Source organism: Corvus cornix, chromosome 14 (genome assembly GCF_000738735.6).
Source record: "Corvus cornix cornix isolate S_Up_H32 chromosome 14, ASM73873v5, whole genome shotgun sequence".
Taxonomy (NCBI): domain Eukaryota; kingdom Metazoa; phylum Chordata; class Aves; order Passeriformes; family Corvidae; genus Corvus; species Corvus cornix.
Genome location: NC_046344.1, coordinates 10,363,102 through 10,384,585, shown reverse-complemented (window position 1 = coordinate 10,384,585; position 21,484 = coordinate 10,363,102). Strand labels below are relative to the sequence as shown.

Genomic DNA, 21,484 nt, shown 5'->3' with positions numbered 1-21,484 from the left:
ACTACTTTAAAAGTGAGGTTTTAGTAACACTTCTTTCTTTTCCTCCAAACTGTAAGCAGCATCCAAGGCTATTCTATTGCTCAAAATATCATGCCATAGCATGGGAATTCGTTTGGGCAGAAATTGCAGCAGTGCAATGGAGAATTCTCATCAGGTCCTGTTTCCTGCTCTGCAGATCTAACCCAACCTGGGACAGCTATGCTTGGCCTCACTTCTGATTTTATGCTGCTTTCTCTCCTCCTTTCCTCTTCCTATTTCCCTTTATTTAAATTTTGTTCAAAATTCTAATCCTTTTAACTAGCTGAAATTGTTCTGATACCAAAGAAACTCCAAATAGGATCTGAGAGACAAATGCTTGGAGCATGAATATCAAAGTGCAATTTTTGCTTTAAGCAGCAGTAAAATTCTGATTTTAAGTTAAACTGAATTGGCATTAGTTGGGAGAAAAAATAATTTTGTTTTCATTTCAGTTATACTGAGATATATATATATATTTCATCTCAAGATTATACTTAAAATGAAAAAACCTGAAAAAGGTAGAGAAAGAACAGAAATACAAGAATCTAAAACAGTGAGATGAATCTTGCAAAGAGGAACAAAAAAGTGGCAAATGCATATCCCACTGCTGCTGTGCGTGCTCTGTCCTGACCTTAGCCTTGTTGGTCCTCATCTGGAGGCTTCACAGCAGAATTCCTTGGAGCAGATGGTAGGGAATGGCTGTTTCTGAGGAGTGTAAACTAGTTTATATTGGGGGCTGCAGGGAAAGACCTTAAAAATTCGTGAGTTTTGCTGCTTGTGAGCATGTGAAAAACCTGCTGAATCTGTATTTTCTTCCAGTCTGGGTCCAGCATGTGGCCTTCAAGGATTGCTAAAACTCGTGAAAATTCTTGCAGCATTTCCATCTCTTCGGCATTTAGAGTGAGTTCTGCTAAAGATTAACTTTGCCAACGTTTCTCCTCAGCAGCCCTTGATGATGGAGGAGCTCTTGTACCCAAGAATTATTTTATTTGCCAACAAGAGTCCTTGTTTGTTGACCAAACTGAACAGCAGAAACATTCCCAGACTGTAACAGCAGACTGAAAGCTGACACTCCCCATCCTCCCTCGAGACACCTGGTGGTGGTTTGTTCAAAACTCCTCAGTCCCTTCCTGGGGTGTTCCTGGGTGGTTAAAGGTTCAGCCCCCTGAATGCTTCCCCCTTCCTGCCCCACCACTGATCAACTGCCTACAGTGACTTCTGTCTTCACTGGAGCTCCAGATTATCCATGACAAACCAACTCTCTTGTAGTTTTAAGCTGCTTTACACTAGAAACAATTGTACCAGCAGCAGTCAATGTTGTGCCATGGAATCTGTGGGAAGGTTACTGGGTTTAGAGAGGGCCTTTGGCCTTACTCAGCCCATTGGCCATTTGTCTGTAGTGTATCTGGCCTTTTCATGGTATTTCAGGAGAACAATAAAGCTTTAAAACTGAAATATGTCCAATATATCCCAGATTATCTGTCAGATTAGAAGGGGATCCAGTATCTGAAATTGTGACTAGATATGAGGAAAAACTTCATTTTTAATACTCCCTCTCTGGAGAAGGAGCTATTTAGGCACAGATTTACAGCCTTTGCTGGATTTTGTCAGTTCAGTATTTTCATGTGCACAGGAAATCTCATTTCAGCTTAGCTGGAACACAGCTATTTCATAACCATTTTAATAACCTTGCATATCAAAGGAAATGGGTCAAGCCATTCAACTAGTAAAAAAAAAATTCTTAGGCTGTAAATTTGGGCAGCAGAAAGCTGCTTATTAGAGAAGCTGTAATTTGTGTGATGCTTCATGCTGATTGAGGCTGCTGCAGAGAATAAGCTTTTCAAGATAGATAGAGTGGTCTCTGAGGTGAATAAACCACAAAAATTTAGATTAAACGGGAAGCTAATTCTCTCTTTGTCGTCACACAGCCTTGATGCTCTGAGCGAAAATGGCATAGGAGATGAAGGAGCAAAAAGTCTATCTGAAGTGTTTCCAACCCTGACATCACTGGAAACATTAAAGTAAGTGCAAGGTTAACAGTTCAGGGAAATTTTGAAAAGAAACAGATTAAACCTAGAGGGTTAAGGGACTGTGTTAACAGTTATGGGCAAAAGTATCCCATGGGCATGGAAGACCAATGAGCCTATGGAGATTCTTGATGGGTACATTCATTAGACAAATAGGTTAATCCTTCCTGGCTTCCCTTCAAGGGCTCTATTTTGCCCTTTTCTCTGCATTGGGTCTAAACAGACTGTCCAAACTATATTTTAAAAAATGGAAAATTAATTTCCCCCACATTGTAATAAATTAGAATAAATGTGCTCAACTAACAAAGTGATCTCACTATAGTTTATCACAGAATAAAATAACAGACCTGGGTGCAGAGAACCTTGCTACAGCTCTCCCTTCCTTGTCCTCCTTAAAAACGCTAAGGTGAGTAGTTGTATCCTGTTGAGCTGTTTTGTAAAACATACCTTGCTGTTTCTGTCAGAAACTACTGAATATGGAGCAAAGAGGTAACACTGCAGCAGCCAAGCTTTTGACTGCATTCTTGCATAAAGTCTTCAGAAAGAAGAGGAGAAGTAGTATGACAGACATACAGAAGGATATCTCAGGAATATAGCAAGGACTGCGCTGATTTTTAAATCCAGTCCATAATACCCACTTATGAATCATGTCCTGCACAGATGTGCACCCAGGGCCACCATCTTCTGCAACAAAGTCGTCTGTGTTTGCTGATATAGGGACAATGGTCCATCCCACTGCATTGGGATATCTGGCACAGGCCTGAATGAAGTAGGGAATGCAAGAAACCCTGGTGTGCAATTCTGGAATAATTTGGTGATGGGGAAATCTTTTGAATGCTGTACCCCAAATCTTTGAGCTTCATTTTTTGGCAGATTTTTAATTCGATCTAATGTAAACAGAAATGATCTTATTATCCACAGAATAATAGAATCTAGACCTATTTTTGCTGTACCTGTGCTAGGTGAAGGAGGATGTGGCCATTTGCCTTACTTGATACAGAAAACATGAATGTGTGTTTTAAACTTTAACTGCAAATAAGGATAAATTGAAAGTTAAGATGTACTAACCATATTTGAAAACCCTTGATCTAATATCTGTTTACATTATCCATTATTCAATTGTGACTATACTGGTTTGATTTTCTGCAGCTTGTACAATAACAACATTTGTGATTTTGGAGCAGAAAATCTGGCGAAAGTTCTTCCTGCAATGACATCTTTAAGAGTGCTAGAGTGAGTATGAAATCTTTTGAGATGGCCCAGGAAAGCTTATTTCCTTGAAGACTGAAAATGCAAATGTCCCATGTTTGGTTTTAGAGGAGACAGAAACTGAGGAAAATGATTTTGGGGAAATTTCACAGGGAAAATGTGCTTACGCACATCAAATAGATAGTGAGTGATTAGAAAGTGATTAAGGAACAGTTCACCATAAACCCAACAGTATTGGTGTTAAGGTGGGAGAATAGGGTCATGGGGTGCTGGAGAATGACCTCAGGTACATAGAAAAAGGAATCCCTCAGATGAGTTAAAATAATAAAGTTCTCATTCAACCCTTTGAGTATATTACTACAGGTTTTTTGAATCAACAATCTATTTTGGATTTTTTCTTTTTTTCCAATCTTACCCCATCTGCAGATTAGCCTATATAGTATTTTTGATTTTGAATTAAATGTCTGATTACAGAATTTGATTTGGATTAACAAAGTTGTTTTTATTCCTCAGTGTTCAGTATAACAAAATAACTGGTGTTGGAGCCCAGCAGCTGACTGACAGCCTACGAAAATGTCCCCATATAAAGAACTTGGTGTAAGTCTCTTGACAAGCTGTTTGCTGTATCTTCATCCTGTAAAACTGGGTTAGAGATCATGCTAAAGCTGCCTTCTGTATTTGTCAGATTTATAAGAAGCACAAAAGGAGGCATCACCAAAATACAAAAGCAGAGATGTTAAAAAACATCGTCTCTGGTTTTCAGCTGCGTTAGTTCTCAGTGGTCCCAGGCAGACGAGCTTGTCTTGCCTTGAACAGTTTACACTGAGCCTCCCTTTGTTCATCTTCCACCCTCCCAGAGAACCAGGCCTACTCTGTGCTGCACCACCTGTGTTTGAGGGATAAACAATGAACAGCCATCATTAGAGGTTAAATAGACTGAAGCTACCAGTACACACTCAGAGGAAGGGAGTTTGATGGAAAGTTCGAGAACAGTTAGAGACAGGAGTGCAGTTGTGCCCTGTAACCAGAGTCAACAAGGTTATGGAGTACTGCTTTTTTCTAAATCAAAATGCATTTTCCTTTGCCCCATAGCTTATATACTTTCATAGCACGACAGTCAAAGAGAAAGACAACTTAAAAAAAAAAAAAAAAAAGAAGAAGAAAACAACAGCAACAGCAACCAAAAAAACCCACAAACATACCAAAAACACCAAAAGGAGGTGAAGCAAATTACACTTCTTAAAATGTCTTTCCTTTCTGAATTTGCCCTTACAGGATGTGGAATCCCACAATTCCCTATGGAGTTCTTGAACACCTTCACCAGCTGGACTCCAGGATCAGTGTGTAGATTCAGAGGATTCCATAAAGGTAACATAAACCTTGGCTGCCTGAGACGACCAGGTTTGTTTCCAGGCTCATTGGCAGGAGGCACAGTAACAGCATGGATGAGTTGGAAGATGCTGCCCTAGAGTGGCACATATCAATGTCTCATCAGGCCCCCTTTCCCTGCACTCACCTTGCATCCCCCACCTCCCTGGCAGCTGCACTAGCAGACTGCAAGTGCTATATTAAGAAAAATGGACTTCTAGAACTCCCAGTTCAGTCCCATTCAGTGACTGGCAGCTGCCCTGCTTACCTTCTCTTTTCTGTTGTGGAAAACTAAAGCTCTGGGTACTTCTCATGTTTAATAGATGAGTTATGTACTCTTCAGAGCTTGTTTTGTGTTGATTTTCAGTAAGTCCTTTCACTTTTCCTTTGTTTAATACCAATCCTCAACAGCTGCTTGTCTCACTATGCAGCTGTACCTGTACTGTACTCAGAGCAAAACACTCCCTCCTACATTCCCTGTTCTCAGTCTTGTTGTGTGGTTTAGCCCCTGGCAGCCACTTTTACTTCATTGATTCTGCCTGCACAGTTTCAAGGATCCTTGCAGTATTGCATTGAGAAGAATTTAATAAGTTTGTCAATGATTACCAGGATCTGACTGCCTTGATGGTCCTGGACTGAAGGAGCTGCAGCCAGGATGGGAAGTTGGGGGGTTTGTGTAGGATTTCTGTTTCCAGTTTTCTGCCATGTGCTTCCTCTTGCTCTTAAAAAAAAATATGCAGGTTGCATCAGTGAAATCATGCCAGAAGAATGAGATGCCAGAGTCAAGCCAGATATCAGATGTGCTCCATCTTTCTTTAGATGGCAAGAAAACAAATTGCAGTGTGATCACCAGCTGCATGAGCCATGCTTTAAATGGGCCTGGCCATGGAATGGCTGCAGTTGCCAGTGGCTCCCTGGACCATGCAGTGGGCCAAGCTTTTTGCATGACTCCTGCTCTCGGTGCAGTAATCACCAGATGTAGACTGGGCTGTTTGTATGGCACTGACCTGGCTACAGGTTGTGGAAGATTCAGGTGCCATAGCAGCTTCACAGACCAGCTTTACACAGCAGCAGTGAAAAATTGTGGTGCTCCTTACTAGCCCACAGTCAACTAAGTCTTTGTCCTGTTGAAAAACCCTACCTACTTAGGAAAGGAGACATTAGGGATATGAACACCTGCATTAGCACTGAGGATAAATAGCAACAGGAAGTCTGGATCCTGTCTGCCAACCTTGAAACATCCAGCATCCACCAGTCACTGTTGTGTGTTTACAAAGCTCATCAAATCTATGATTTTGGTAATCTTAATGGTGATTAGGCTGATGGGTGTACATCTGATGTTCTGTTTTCATCATTTCACAGATGTCATAAAGAAGAGGGGAGGGTGTCCTCTGTGCTTTCCTGTCTTCTTGCTGCTTTAGGAATCAGTGTTTTCATGTTCGTTGCAAAAAAGTCACATTTAAGTTTCTAAGTGATGCTTAAATTGGGTGAATTACAGAGTTTTAAATGCTGTTCAAAGACCCAACTATATTTCTACTGAAGTGATAACGAGTTAAGCAACATCAAATTTCAAAGATGAAAAGAACATCTGGATACTGTGACCACCATTAAAGGAGACCAGGAACCACCAAGATATTGATACCACAAAATTCCATCACTGATTCATCGAAGAGCAAACTGAAAGCTGCTCAACCTGCAACATCTGAAGCACTGAAAGATCAAATCTGATTGTTTATTTCATGGTGCCAGTGGCAACTGCCATCAAATTTGGTCTGATGATTTTGGACTTTTAAAGCTCAGTGTTACAGATTTCACCTGTCTGTATGGCCTGATTTGAAGCATTAGCGTGAGGAGCTTAAAAAAGAATCACCAGCCCTAGAAAATATTCTGATATAATAAGATTATCCACAAGAATCTCAAAGTTGCTCTTTTCTTCATGCTAATAATCAATGCTGTCATAAGGGATAGAAACATATCTTCTATGACTTGTTACAGAATCCTTCAAAAAGATTGGGGGGAAAAAAAGAAGTAATGAAAAGAAAGGAATTAAAAGTGAAAAACTACAAAGGATTTTTCTAACATTATCACAGAAATCCAAATGGATAAAAATAGCCAGTTTATTGCACACAAATCCTCAAAGTGACAATCTTTGAAGGTTTTTACTTCGTCTCAAATGAGAACTTTAAATTCATATACCTGGATTGGTATTTAATTTCTTAAATGCAGCTGGCAGCATAAATGTTTACAATAACCAATTTTATACTTGACAGTGATATCACTACTGTGTGTGGTTTATGTGGCCTTCTGGAACAGAGTTACGAGTAACCAGGCAATCACAGACAAAAGCATATTTCAAAGCACTAGCATGCTTATGCTGCTGGTCTCAGTCATCTGTGGGCCAAATATTCATCCTGCTGACTGCAACAACAAACCAATTGTCTCTTTTTTCCTTTATTTCTGCTCTGTGAACATGAAGAGAACTTAAAATTATGCAGAGGCAATTGTCAGGTCAGGACGACCATTCTGGCTTCCCATCCAGATACAGTCTGAGACAGACCAAAAAGGGATGGAAAAAGCTAAGAATGCTCAAAATGCTACAAATGAGGAAGTCTCTACTTCACAGTTAACTCAGGGTTAGTTCAGCAACCTCTTTGAAATCTCTTCTCCTAGGAAGCACTGACAATACTGACTCAAGGATCTGTGCAAACTAGAATCTCTCAACTAACCTCTCAAATACTCTGTTTCTTGGTCTTTAAAAAATCCCTAATTTAAACAGTTCAAAACCACAATCTTATGTTCTTTCCAGCAAGTTCTACTCCTCTGTTTAAGTTTCAGTGTCTGCAGAATCTTGACAGCAGGGATGTGGACAAATTAAAGAGAGTGGACAAATTAAAGAAAGAAGGAAGCAAGGAAGGTCTGTTTCTGAGAGCAGGGAATCAGACATAACGTGAAGGAATAGAGAGCAAGGTGGAAAAACTCTGTGGAGAATATTAGAATGCATTAGTACTTTTCTTAACTATCTGCATGGTTCTTCTCTCTAGCCAAACTCTAGCCAAAGCCATGGATAAAAAAAATCTTACTTATACTCTCCTCTTTGATCTGCTTGAACGGGAAGTAGTTTGAGCCAAATCTTGTGTGATATTCCCATTAGCCTGCAGCACTCCAGCCATGCACATCCATGGTGAGCCCTTATCTTGGCTTCTCTTAACTAAGCTTTGGATGACAAATGCCCCTTTAGGGTTTATATTCTGCAGCTGCACTTTACTGTGACTGAGTCTGAGAATGTGCTAAATATTACAGAGGCAGCTAAATGTTACAGGATGCTGTCTGGACTGCTCAAATCATGTTGGGGGTACTGCTGTTCTCCAAGTTAGTGGGAGATGTGTGTTTATAATATAAAGATTGTAAATTTTGATACAGTATTTTGGTTGTCTTTACCCACCTTTTTTAAAGTATTAATAAAAGTATTCTGTTTAACAGTCCCTTGTAGTACCTGTTGAAAATTATTTCAATTTTTCTCTTGGAAATACTATGAAACCACACAGAAACTGCTGGCTTCTGACACAGTACGAGGCTTGGGGCTTCGTACTGCAGGTTAGTGAAAAGCACTGTGTGAGGGACACAGGATGGTCCTGCTGGCACTTAACAGTTCAGTGGGCTGGAAATGGAGAAATAATTCTTTCTTAACAGGAACAGGATCTTGCAATGCCAACTGACAGACTGCAGGTTCAAGATCAGGAGATACAAATGTGCTGACTGAGGCCACCTGCTAATAAAAGCAAAAAGGGTTTTTCATCCTTTCTAAATCTTTGCAGTTAAAAGTTCTAAAATTAATCCTGGTTCAAAGTCTGGATATTCTTATGGCACCAAACTCCTCTAAAATGCTTTTGTCAAGTGAGTACCTTGTGCATAGAGACTGAATTCACTGGCTACCCTCAAAGAAGCTGTTGTGATCAAATCTGTGTTCTAAAAAATCTTTTAGGATGAGAAAAATGCAGCTCTCTTTATATACATCTCTTTTTGTTGTCAAAGAAACCCTGCTAAAATGCCAAGGATTGTGTTATCATGGTAGTCAGAGCCTGTAACATCCTTTAAATGCAGGAAGCTGAGCTGTTCTGAGAAATCATAAATCTTGATCTAAGATTCAGAATCTCCAAAGTGACTGACTCAGTGAAATTTGTATTGCTTTATTGTGCACTGTGGCACAAAGCCACTGCAGAGAATTTATTACAAACTACTAGGTACTGCAGAAAGTACCAATAGTGACAAACTGAACCATGTTCTTAAAATGGCATATGTGGGACCCTGAAAAACTAGCAAAGCCACCTCTGTGAACACTATGAATTAATAATTATAGAAGCAGCAGGAATGCCCCCTTCAGTAGCAAAATTCAGCCTTTCCTATGTTAGTACCAAATGGGCACACAAACACAAGCTTGACAAGCTTTTAAACTTGGTTATTCTTTCTATAGGTGCCTAAATGGGGACTCATCATCCCTAAATGTATTTGTGTTAGAAAATTGTGCCCTAAGTGACTTCATTCCTGAATTGCTGTCCAGGGATTGCATAGAACAAAACACTTATCAGTGTTTTAAAGGTCCTGAACTGCACCTGATGAAACGTATCTTGGAGAAACACTACTTGGTTCAGTGCCAGTGGTTCTTCCCCTCTTGCAGAAGGGGCTGAATATTGCATTTGGAGCACAGAATTTTGGGAACTGGGAGCTAATTTCTACTGCCTAGGAGCTCAACTGTGCTATTTGAATGCAACACACTGGGAGTATCAGGATACACAAGTTTGTCATTGTTTCATGGGGGATCTAAACCATCACCCTCTTGTTCCTTCATACTGGCTGTCAAGAGACTCCTGACACCATCTGTCTGCATCGGGGAGCCCACGCTGGGAGCAGATGGCAGACAGACTGCAGAGCACAGACATCATGCCGAGAGTGTCAGCAGAATTGTTTGCAATTCTGCTTTATCCAAAATGTTCTTGATACATCAACTTGGTTTGACAACTGCAGTTACAAAAATCAGACTTTTCTAAAAAGCATAATGATAGTAAAACAAAACCAGTCCAGTGCCTGCCCTCAATAACATATGGGCTCCCCCCACCACAGTTCCTGATGTTTCAGTTCAGGTCTGATTTTTTAAGTAGCTATTCACAAGAAGGATTTCCTACCTGCTGGCCATCTCAGCAATCTGGAACTGCTTGCAGGTACCTGCAGGAAAACTGGAATTTCCTGGAAAGCATGTTTCAATTATTTTCTTTTCAAACTGAAAAATAACTCCAACACAACTGCTTAATTTTTCATGGAAAAGGTCAGTCTTTATTGTATTGCTTTCACAACTGTACATAGGAACATGAGCTTAAACAATCTGCAAAGTATCCTGTGTTAAATAACGAATCCACCTGACTTATACAAAATTCACTCTCTGATCTATTTCAAAACTCTCATTTTAAATAAAATATATTACTAGCACAGTTCCTGCCATAATACTCCCTGAACAGAACCTCTTTCAGTCACTCCTGCATGTTTTCCCCTGAGAAAGCACTGCCTTTGAACTACTGGCTGGTAAAATTTTCAACATGTGATTGTAAAACTGGCTTAAGCTATATGTAGAGCGTGTCCATTTGGGTGACATGGTATTTATTCAAAAGTTTATCAAATCTGAGTAACATCTTGATTTTCTGTTATAGTGGAACATAGTTTATCTAATTTTTCATACAGTCCATCCCAAAATTACCTATGGAAGCCCAGTATGGTGCATGAATCACTGCAGTTAGTGCACATACAAGAGGCAAAGACCACGAAGAGAAGTCACAACTGACAAGGTCTGATGACAACTCTTCTTCTTGTTCTCTTGTCCTTATTTTCATCTCTACACTTCAGAGTATAGTTTCTTTCCAGGACTTGATCCATTAGCCTGATCATAATCCATTTCAGGTGTTTAATGAATCTGTTTAAAAGAAGACACATAAATACAGAGTAACCCTCCATACCTAAAAAGAACAGAAAAGTCACCGAGTATGTGATATACAGCACCATGTTGTTGACTTATTGGAAAAAAAAATTAAAAATCAAACACTTTTGTGACTATGGGTAATAATTCTTTGAGAAGTAAAGACCTGCAGAACCTTTCAGAGAAATCGGTGTCACAGTTTCTGTTAATGTTAGAGCACACCAGTCCTTAGGAATTTTAAGAGAGCCATGAAGAGACCAGTGTGAGGGGTATGAGAATAAGCTGTGAACCACAGTGCATCACATTAATTACTAAAGGATGTTCTTAAGAGTAAAACCAGCTGTGATATACAGTGGGGTAACCTATTTTATCCAGATTTGATATCATTAGACCTACTTATTAAAACTGATGTTTGAACTGGCTACATTATCTTGACTAGATACTGTTCCTTAGAGTGGTTTTGTTTTTTGGATCGTGTTAATTATGTATTGCCTACATTTGATGTCTCTGATTTTGGTCACTTTTTCTTCTACTTTAGAGTCGCATTGTTCCAACTATTTTGGATCTACTGGTAAGTAGTTACAGAGCTAAATAACATTAAATAATATTGGGGTAACTTCTTGGTCTCACTGCCAAGAATAAATTACTGTTATATTGCTTGATCCCAGTTTATCTGATTTGCCTTGACTGAGTCAAAGTCTCCAACTGCTATTAGGAGATGATTTTTTACTCTCATCAGAGGTAAACACACGGCTGAGAAGATTTCTTTAAGTAGAACCAGAGCTGTGGATTACGAAGGTGCTGGGCACTAGTAACAGTATCCATCTGGTCTTGTGATTTTACAGACGACTAATTAGTATAGTGCAGAATGGTGCAGCTCTGAGGGGATGACTGGGGATGAGTCTGTGTTGAGGAGGAGTTGAGGTACAGAAGACCACAAGCAGGTCCCCTGGCTGCCTGCAGCTCAGGACATTTCTGTGGTGTGTGCAGCAGGTCTCTGGAAGGACAGCTCCTCCCTCCTTCCCCTTTATGGTTCTGAATGAAGAATGAAATATGATGGTCAGACATTCTGCATGAGCTTGGACAGACAGAGCAATAGTGTCATTAACAAAGGCATTACAGGAAACCAAAAGCAAACAGGTTGACACAGGACTGGGGGAAAGGTTCTTTTATGGATTGAAAGCAGATTAAAAGACTGGAAGGAAAGCATAAAGCTTGGTAGGAAAGAACTCAGTAGCAGGGTATACCAGGGACCAATTTTTATTCATCACCATTACTGACTCAGAGAAGAGGATGAATAGAAAAATCTTCAAGACTGCAGAAAATAAGCTCTTTCAAGTATTCAGATCCTGTACTGAAAGGAAGGAAATCCAAAAGGGATTTCGTAACACTGAGTGAGCGAAGGGTGGCAGGTTTGGAAAACATCTGCTAAAGGGCTGGGCAGCAACGTGCCCTCTAACATCCTGCATTCTATCTTGTGGATTTGGGAAAGCACAGAGAACAGCCTGCAGATTTTGGTCAGGGACATGTGCTCTCCTGGAGGTGGAACACAGGGCTGTGGGATCATGGTCTGACTCATCACAACACTTCACATGTTCCTGTGTGCCACTTACTGTAGATACTAGGTCAGAAACAAGAAGCACTTTTGTGTCCAGTGAGGCATTTCTGTCAAATGTCTGTCAGCTACAATACCTGCTAACAGTACACATCTGCTCAAAATCCTTTCTCTTAGAATGAGAACATGAAAAGGGGGAACAGCAGCTCTACCAGGTTACTCATTTCATGTTTATCTGATTGCTTTCCAAGTGGAACTAAAAACTCATCTACAGCAGACAGTTCAGTGAGGTTCTTAGTATTCTGCACTGTAGATCAGATTCTAGGCTGACTTAAAAATAGCACAGCAGAATGTATTGGGCCTCCAAAGCAAAGTGTAAAGCTGCCTAATGGAAGTTCCAAACACTGCTGTAGGGCTGCTAGTCCAAGACTGTGATTTGTTGTGGCAGATATTAAATGGGGTGTAAATTTTACAATTGGCCAGGATATTCTATCCTGCCTTTCTAATTTTCAGATTAGAAATCTGTCCCTCAAATTTCATGAGAAACTATTTTTTAACAGAAAATTTCAAAAATTTCAGAAAACAGTGGAAAATGAAGAGGTAGAAAATATTTTAAAGTATTTTTAAAATCTCAGAACTAGAACTTTCAATAGCCTAGAACATACCTGCAAGCACTGACCAGTACGGTTGTAACAGTATGACTCTAGCATTAACAGCTCAGTCGTGATATCTTTGTTAATTCTGCCTTTGAAGTTACTGTTCCTCACAATGCAGGCTGGAGCAAAGGATACATGGTGTGACTCTGTTTCACATCCTGACACTGTCTGCTTTCTGTTTCCTCACTTTCTGCAGCAGTGTTTCAGATCTCGTGGCCTATTTGGGCTCTACTGCCTGAGCAACCCTTGGGGTTTTTTTCCTGGCCCTGCAAAGAGTATTTAGCCTTAAGTCTGTGAACTGACCTGGAGTTTTCCCAAGCCATCGATCACTCAGTGCACGTCATCATTTTCCATTGTACCATTATTTCCCATATATGGCTCCTATTTGTCTTTGCCCTTTTAATCACATATATTAGACACACGCTTGTGTCTTTGGAGAGCATCATTCAAACTATTCAGCTATTTTTTCCTTCCAAATCTGTTGCCAAAGTAATAAAATTCAACTGTGAAAAGAAAGACAGTCTGACAGTTTCCCTGGAAGACTGGAAAGATTTAGCAACTTGTGCATATTTAATCCTTTGGGATAGTTGTACTCCCTATAAGCTAGGATCATTATGAGGGGACAAACGCAGAGAGTTAGAGACTAAATGTCTCTAAACAAATTATTCTTTTCTTCTATTTTAGGATTGATAGTTATTAGCTGAACTATAGTGTCACTGTGCCCCTCCTCCAGAGGAAACAAACACGAAGAATTAAATTGGATTCGTTTCTTAATTCTTTTGACAGCTTAAAAGTGGTAATTGGCTATTGCCAATTCAATAGGTTGAAGCAAGTTTATTAAAGAAAGCTTCATTTTTATAGGAAAGAACAACAGAGTTTTTTAAAAAGTATTCTTTAAAGTTACTTGTGGCTGAGGCCTTTAACACATACAATACTCAGGCCTGAACTATGTCTATCAAAAATTAAACATCTCTCTAATTTCTCTGCCACGTTTTAATTCACATTATTAACAGCAGCATTTGGAAAACTTTTTGAAAAATCTGCTTACTCTCTTTATATTATATAAATAAATGCATTTGGTAGAAAATCACTTAGAACTATCCATGGCTGTGGTTAATGAGTCTGTATGGACAGCTGAACAGTTAACCATGATTTTGTCTTCCTTCCATCTAGAATGGAATTCCTGTAAAGTACACGTCTCTTTAAAGCAGAGCTGTCAGGTGAGTTTGAACACTGGACTTCTATTAATTTTAATAACATCTAAAAATTCAAAACTGTTCTAAAAATCGTAGCAATTGCTGTTAATCCTGTTGCTACTGTAACTCATAAAACAGCCAAGTGATCTGTATCATGGAGTCAACAAATCACCTTGGAGATCTCTACAAAAAGGGGGAAAAATCGTGAAAAAATGGCAAGCTAAAATAAGTAACAAACTGTTCTGCTCATTATTTTTAATATTTAAAGTCTGAAAGAAAGAAGTCAGGAAGTGGATTCTGATACATTTAAATGTATTCTGACAGTGCTAGCGACATCATTCTTCTGATCTGTCCTTTGCAGGACATCTCTGTTTCAGAACAGAGGCACAGGGGTTGCTGTCTCATAGACACTGAGCCTGCAGTTCTAATTGACGCTATATTGATGAGCTGGGGAGTTACGCTATTTTTTTGATTCAGAATTTAGATGCAGGCATTCATTGGAAGTGCTGAGTCACAGGTTTTTGAGTGCTGGATTCTCTCACTGAAGATAATCATCATTATTCATCTTATGAAAAAATACAGGTAAAACATGTACTGTAAGATTACATAAATTCAGTATTTCTTATTCAGTTTTCATTATTGATTACTTCTGCACCTTTCTTTCTGATAGGAGTACTTTGTGATGAGTCACATCTGATTTTATGAAAGTATGAGAACAGTCATATGTCCTTATTCCAGGGGACTTCAAATATAATAAATAACCTGGCACACTCACACTATAACAGTAGATGACACAAATGAGCTCAATGCTGTTCAGTTTACACAGATAAATTTCTTCATTTGAATAGGCCAGGAAACATTTTTCAGCTGCTTACTTAGCTGTCTGCCTTCAATCTCTGCCACCAATTATGCTCAGAAACTTGGACATCATTTTGCTTCTATTGAGTTTATTCAAGTGAGGGTTTTGCTGCCAGAGAGCACAGTGCTGTTCTGATCCACGTGTTCTTTCATTTTTACATCTAAATTAGCCTTTCCACATACCGCAGAACGGCCTCTTGGGATTTGCCCCCTCTGTTTCCCTGTCACACGTCACTCACTCACCCCGGGCTGCGAGGCACCGCTTTCCGAAGGCACGAGGGACGCTGCAAGGTTTCAGCTCAGGCTAATCATAGCTCTTTGGTTGTTCTCAGAAATCACTGGTGAGTCACATGAAGAACCCTGCCCTTTAATGCAAAGAGTAGGCCTATGTATTTTTCATCACTGCTGGCAAAACAGACCCATTCTTCCTGCAGTGTCTTGTGAATCCTCAGCACTTCTGGGTGTAAGGGAAGAGGGCAGGTGGGAAACCTTGCCAGGCCAGGAGAGCAGGGGTTAACACAGCGAACTCGGGTCACTGCAGGCAAGGCACCACAGGAATTTAAATCTTCCCTTTCAGTGCTTTACTGCTGCTCCCAAAACAGAAAACACAGCTCCAAATTAGGGCCCTCTTCTGCCTGCTTTGCTACTAGGGAACTGGTGAGGAGGAATGGCACAGAACAGTGAAGAAACCTGTAACCAGGGTATTAACTCAAATCCCTCGTCATGGTGACACACTGAGTCTTTGCCTGGTAGCTAAATAATTATGCAATTTGTGGCTTGGTTGTTACGTCTATAAGTATAATTAAATATATAAATAGATGAAACACAGTGAATTTTTTTGCTGCCTGAGAATCATTTTAACTTTAGGGATTTGTGATTTGATTCTCAGTGGAAACCACCGTCTATCATGACAGCTTCCAAATGAAAGATCAAGGCTGGAGCTGGTACCTGTGCAGAGCTCCATTAGCTCACGGTGGATATAGACTGAGCCTTACTTTTGAGTTTTGAGAAGACCTCTACATTTTGATTTCGGCATATAGAGGGTTTTATAGTTAGAATATCAAGAAGTTTCCAGAGCAGCTTACCTTATTAATATGAAGGAAAATTTTAAGAAGCCCATTAATGTACACTGAACAGAATTGTGCTCATATCAAATTATATGTTCATATAGTAGGAAAAACCCACGGAGGAAAATTTTGTCTGTTGCTCTCCTTAGGTCTTCCTGAAAACTAGATGCAACTCATCATGACAAATTCTACACAGAAAAAAAAGTTATTTAAAAGAAGTATTTTTAATCCCTCTACTAAATGGCATTGGAGCAGTAAGATTTGGAGTTTGGGGAAAGGTATTTTGGGGAAGAAAATGGATATGGTTTTTAGCATCAAAGATTTTGCTTACATTACCATTAATTTTTAGGAATTTCTTTCCTGGAATATAGAGCATGTCTGCTATTTGCCCAGCTGAAAAAGAGGAAGAGGAAACAACCACAAAAGTAGTCAATGGTGATTTGTGGGGAGGACTGTTCTGCTCCACACTTTCTATTCTAGTAGAAGTTATTCTAATCCAGTTGCTTGGGTTGGACCACCAAATGTTGGCATAGATACTTCCATTTGCAGTGACTATATGCAGTGAGATTTCTTCAGTAGCAACAAAATCTGCTCACTCCCTCGTTAGGCTCCCACGTGCCTTTGACCAAGCCTTGTTCAGCTGTGTGTGTGCAATCAATGTTACTCCAACACCAAAAATGTCCAATTTTTTCTTCTAAACTATTGACCAAAATCAGCTAATATTGCTTTATATAGAATCTGACTAGAAACATTTAGGAGATAATTTTAACCTATATGAAGGACAGAACTACAGGAAGGTTTGTTTGGGTTTTTAAAAGTAGAAGACTGCTTAAAATAGCTTGATGTTAACTGGTATTTGTATAGTGTGGACACCGAGGTTATATTTGTAACGTTATAACTGAATTTCCTATTTCCATCAATTCAAACAGAAAAAAAAAGATATCCTGAACTGGTTTTCAGATGCACAGACAATATTTTGCTAAAAAATCTACTGGCAGATTTGCTAACACATTTTAATTTAAACTGTGAATGTTTTCATTAACATACATTTGGCACAGAAAGTCCTAGCTAGAAATACTGATTTTTCCTCCCAAATGCATTTCAGTGTTTTAAAATGCTAAATCCTTACATTTCCAGAGTTTTAGAATCACTCAAAACTACAAAAAAAATTGATCAAGCAAACCCTCGTGCTACAATTAAAATGGGAAGAACGGTGAGCTGGGTAGTTTGTGGTTATCCAAGAGAGTGGTTTTAAAGGGCAGCAAATTAAGATGCATTTCTGGCTCGAGGAAGGTCTCTGAATTGTAATAAATATTAACCGGGATGCTCGTTTAGATTCAGGGCTGCTTTCAGGACCGAATCAGCAAAGTTGCTGCCCGGCTATACCGACGGCTCCCAGAAGCACAGCTGCAGTGGCTCGGAGGATGAGTCGCCGGGGGGAGGGACGCTGTTCCCGCCGCTCGGAGGACAAGGAGCGGGGCCCCGCCGGCGCCCGGGCGCTGCCGGGCGGGGAAAGCGCCGGGGGCGGCCCCGGCCCTCTGCCCGCAGCGCGCTCCAGTGCCGGGAGCAGCGGCAGAGCGTGTCCCCGGCGCTGTGCCCGCTGCTCCGGGAGCGCTGTCCCCGGCCGGACAGTAGGAAATTACTTACTTCCCTTGCGAGCCCTCTGCGTCTCCGCGGGCCTGCCCGGCGGCGGCGGATCCCGGCTGCCCCTCTGGCCCCTGCACCGGCGGGGCGGGTGTCATTTGGAAGGGAAGATGTTGCGCAGAAGGAGCCGCGACGCAGCCAGGCCATCCCGGGGCCGCGGCGGTCCCCGAGCTGCGGCCATGCCGGGACGCCGGGCCCCTGCCCCGGGCCAGGCGGCGGCAGCGCTCAGTCGCTTCGGAGCGCCCAAGGGCGTCACTCCAAGTACCCGTCAAAGACATCCAGCTCGCTGTCCGTCTCGTAGAGCACGGAGCCAGGGTCGGAGAGCATCCCCAGATCCACCAGAGCCTGGTCCATATCCTCGGGCAGGAAGACGATGCCCACATTGAGGACGATGTACTCCATCAGGAAGGCATAGTACAGAATCAGCACGTTGACAAAGAACAAGCCCACGTAAAACATATAGGGCAGCACCAGCAGCGCATGGAAGGCCCAGGACTCCACCGAATCCAGACGTGCCGAGACCGCGGCGGTCATGCAGCCGTAGGGGCTGCGGGGGCAGCGGGCACCGACCCGCCCGGCCGGCGCAGGGGGGCGGGCGGCAGCGGCGGAGCCGGGACCGGTGCAGGACTGCAAGCCGCAGCCCCGGTGGCAGCAAAGGGCAGAATCCCTGAGGAACCGGATCCGGACCCCGGGAAGAGGAGAGCCCCGCAGGGGCGTGGAGAAGCCGGCTGGGTCCCTTCAATCCCTGGAGGAAGATGCGCCCCGGCGGGCGGGCGGGCGGCCAGCGCGGGTTCAGCGGCGCTGCCGCAACCCCGCCGCTGGCAGGAGACTGCTCAGCGACATCTCCAGTCCGGCTGCTGCAGTCCCGCCGCGGCTCCCTCCTCCTCCTCCCGCCCGCAAACTTTGCGGAAGGAGCCCGCTGGCGCCTTGGGAGGTCGGCGCGAAGCACCTGCCAGCCAGCCCGGCCTGCGCGGCAGGACCGTGCTGCCCGCCCGCCCCTCGCTCCCCGCCCCGCGCCTGACCCGCCGCACGCTGCCGTTGTTTACCAGCGCCGCGCTGCTGCTGGCGCGGGGCGGCCGTGACGGGCGCTGGCGCCTCCGCCGCGGTGCCGGCAGTCGGGTCCCGCTGCGGCTGCACGGGGGCTGCAGGGGACAGGAGGTGGCTTGCGCTGCGCGCCCCTCCGCCTGCCCGCCCGAGCTCTGCCGCAGCCCGGGGAGCGGGGCAGCATGGGCAGGTCTGGGTTGTGCCTTCACCCCTGGAAGTTGTTTCACGATCACTGCCGTGGCCGAGGCCCTCCTGGAGCAGCACTGCGGGGCCGGGCCCCTCTCGGCTGCGGTGCAGGTGTTTCTTTGCTGACCAAGGCTTTACCTACACCAAAATGTAACCGAAGGCGTGATTTTAAAGTCGGTGCGGTTTTGATACTGGCTGACAAACTCTTCAGCTTTTACATAGATTTAGATTATTTCTCTGGCTAAAGCAAAAAAAAAAAAAACAAACCCAAACTAGGTCAAGACAGTCAGTGGTCTCATTCTCTTCGTTCTTCCTTAATTTTTAAGCCGATTAAAAAGTAAGCGTGCAGCCCTTACCGGAAAAACCTCAGCAAGGGGAAGGTCAGCAGCTGAATTTCTGACGCTGCATCTTGCAGCCCAGGAGTTGACCCCACACAACAGCTCCGTTAGAGTTATGGAAGCCGAACAACTAATGTCAGGGACCAAATTTTACTTTAAATTATAACACATTTTGGAGGCACAGGCACACGTTTAATGTTTTGTTTTGGGTTGGGTTTTTCTGAGGCTACGTTTACTCTATGTTGTTCTAAGCGAGCCGCCCGCAGAGCGCGCCCAGCCCCGCCCCGCCCCGCCCGTGTGGGCGCTTGGCCCCGCCCTCCGCGCTGCTCCCTGGGACTCGCAGTCCGCGGGCGCGCGGGGCGGGGCGGGGCGGGGCCGGGCCGGCGCTTTCCGGTGTGCCCCGGCCGCGCATGCGCTGTGCGTGCCGGTGCCGCCGAGGCTCCGCGCCGGTCCCCGCCCGGCGCTCGGCCGTCTGCCCCGTGGGGCTATGAGGCCGTAGGGCCCGCGGGCCGGAGCAGCTTTCCGCCGCCAGCATGTTCGGCCGCTCCCGCAGCTGGGTGGGCGGCGGGCACGGGAAGGCCGCCCGCAGCATTCACTCCTTGGACCACCTGAAGTGAGTGCGGGGCGGCCGCGGGCTCGGGGCGGCGGTGAGGGTGGAGGGTGGCGGGGCTGTGAGGGGGCTCGGAGGGGGCGGTAGCGGCCGGGGTCCGTCCGCGGAGCTGCTCGGGGCAGGTTTACCTCGGAGACGGCTGCGGGGCCGGGATGAGGAGGGGGCGGGTCGGCGGGCGACGCTCCCCAAGCGCTCGCTGCCGTCGCCGGGGCGTTTTGGCGCAGCTCTCCCGAAGGGAAAGCGCCCGGAGCAATCCCCGGTGGCGAAGGAGGCTCTGTGGTCTGGTGTCTGCCTCACGGAAATCAGCCTCTCCGTCCCAGAATGTCTTCAGGGCAGACGCAGCTCGTGATGTTGTGTCACACTTAGGGCTGCCATACGTGTTTGTTTTGTTTTTAATAATGCCACAGAGTCTTCGGTGGAGTAGAGTGCGAGGTGTGATGAATACAATAAATACCGCATTCTTCGTGAGGGAGAACTTTGTTTCCTGGTGGTGGCTGAGGCGGGAAGGCGAGCGGCTGGTGCCGGTGTGTGAGCAGTGCCCGCTCCGGAGGGCGTGTGGGGATGTCCCCAGTCGGCAGTGAGTGACGGCACTCGGGCCGGGGATGTGCCCGGGACTGCAGGGCTTAGCAGCTGCTGCAGAAGGAAAGCTTTGAGCTTGAGAACTGTAGCGTGTGTCTCCGGAGCCCCATAGCCGTGTGTTACTGCTGACTGCAGAAGGTGGAATAGTTTTTTCCTAGCTCTGCCATTGGAGAGTTGGAAGAGTCGCAAGGGATAAAAATTTTAATTTCCCTGTTCCATTTCTGCTGTTGCAAGAAAAATGAGAGCCACTTTGATAGCTTCTATTTGTACTGAACGAGAAAAAGAGGTCATTAAGAGGCAAAGCATTTTCTAAATGATATCACTGTGAATATGTAGCTCATTGAGAAAAAGTGCCTGGTAGTTTTCAGTCGTCTTACAAGGAGAACATGAATGGAGTCTGACAGTAATGAGCAGGATGCCCTGTACAAGATTTGGATCTGGCAGTTGCTTTATCAAGATGACTTATGGATTCTGGTCCTTGTCTCTAAAACTGGAAAAATGTTCAAAATGAGCAAGACCAACTGAAATGCAATGCTTTTTACCAAAGAATCTTTTACCAAAGATTCAAGTCCATGAATCCAAAACTAATGAGGCAGTAGCACTGCAGAAGTAATTTTGAAAGCATGGTAGCTCAGACTAGTAAGTCAGTGTGGTCTGGTCTTACAGGAAAAAGGGAAAAGTCATGCTCAGATGTAAACATAGGAATGTTCTATTTAACATGCAAGGAGTAGTTACTGTGTACTACTCAGCATTAGTGGAGCTGTAGATATGTCTGGCTTTGATATTTGACTTGAAGATAGAGCAAGAATGCTGATGCGTGATGAAATTTGAAGAAACTGTTTAAGTTCAGGAAAAAAATAGGCTGTTGAGAGGGAGACTTGAGGCTTCTTTTCAGGCAAGAAAAAGGTGTCCATATGTTCTGTTGAGGCCACAGAGAATAGAAAAATGACACCCTGCCTGACTTGTAGCAAAAGGGATTTGAGCTGTAAGTGTTGTGGCTTGTGCTTGACTTGTCATCTGAGAGTTGAAGTATATAGTTATCTACTAAAGTACGAGCTTTGGACTGTTTGCTTTTTTGTGTGTGGTTTCTGTAATTATGAATCCAAAATGGCAGTGTGTAAAGGAGAGATAGACCTTTGATCTGTTTAGACTATGTATATTTTAAAT

At 43.5% G+C, this 21,484-nt stretch overlaps 3 protein-coding genes across 6 annotated transcripts in view; 2 read left to right on the top strand and 1 right to left on the bottom strand.

Annotated features, from left to right (window-relative positions):
• Nucleotides 1–8,104, top strand: part of CIITA (class II major histocompatibility complex transactivator) — a 28,316-nt gene extending 20,212 nt beyond the window's left edge. Inside the window, exons 15-21 of the mRNA XM_039560569.1 lie at nucleotides 838–918; nucleotides 1,947–2,039; nucleotides 2,368–2,451; nucleotides 3,195–3,278; nucleotides 3,768–3,851; nucleotides 4,530–4,622; nucleotides 5,985–8,104. Of these exons, the coding sequence (XP_039416503.1) occupies nucleotides 838–918; nucleotides 1,947–2,039; nucleotides 2,368–2,451; nucleotides 3,195–3,278; nucleotides 3,768–3,851; nucleotides 4,530–4,602 (499 nt within the window). The 3' untranslated portion in view covers nucleotides 4,603–4,622; nucleotides 5,985–8,104. The remainder of the gene's footprint in view (nucleotides 1–837; nucleotides 919–1,946; nucleotides 2,040–2,367; nucleotides 2,452–3,194; nucleotides 3,279–3,767; nucleotides 3,852–4,529; nucleotides 4,623–5,984) is intronic.
• A 1,819-nt stretch (nucleotides 8,105–9,923) lies between these two features.
• DEXI (Dexi homolog) lies at nucleotides 9,924–18,576 on the bottom strand. Its single transcript, XM_039560507.1, has 2 exons — nucleotides 17,564–18,576; nucleotides 9,924–10,581 (listed from the first exon to the last, which is right to left on the bottom strand). The coding sequence occupies exon 1, from the start codon at nucleotides 18,092–18,094 to the stop codon at nucleotides 17,813–17,815; it is 282 nt and encodes a 93-aa protein (XP_039416441.1). The 5' UTR covers nucleotides 18,095–18,576; the 3' UTR covers nucleotides 9,924–10,581; nucleotides 17,564–17,812.
• A 961-nt stretch (nucleotides 18,577–19,537) lies between these two features.
• The window catches only part of CLEC16A (C-type lectin domain containing 16A), a 63,316-nt gene continuing 61,369 nt past the window's right edge, over nucleotides 19,538–21,484 (top strand). For 2 of the 4 annotated variants that reach the window (XM_039560036.1, XM_039560037.1), the window contains exon 1: nucleotides 19,538–19,741. In XM_039560036.1, coding sequence (XP_039415970.1) covers nucleotides 19,662–19,741 — 80 coding nt within the window. In that variant the 5' untranslated portion in view covers nucleotides 19,538–19,661. The remainder of the gene's footprint in view (nucleotides 19,742–21,484) is intronic. The other 2 variants (XM_039560035.1, XM_039560034.1) reach the window with 1 other exon arrangement.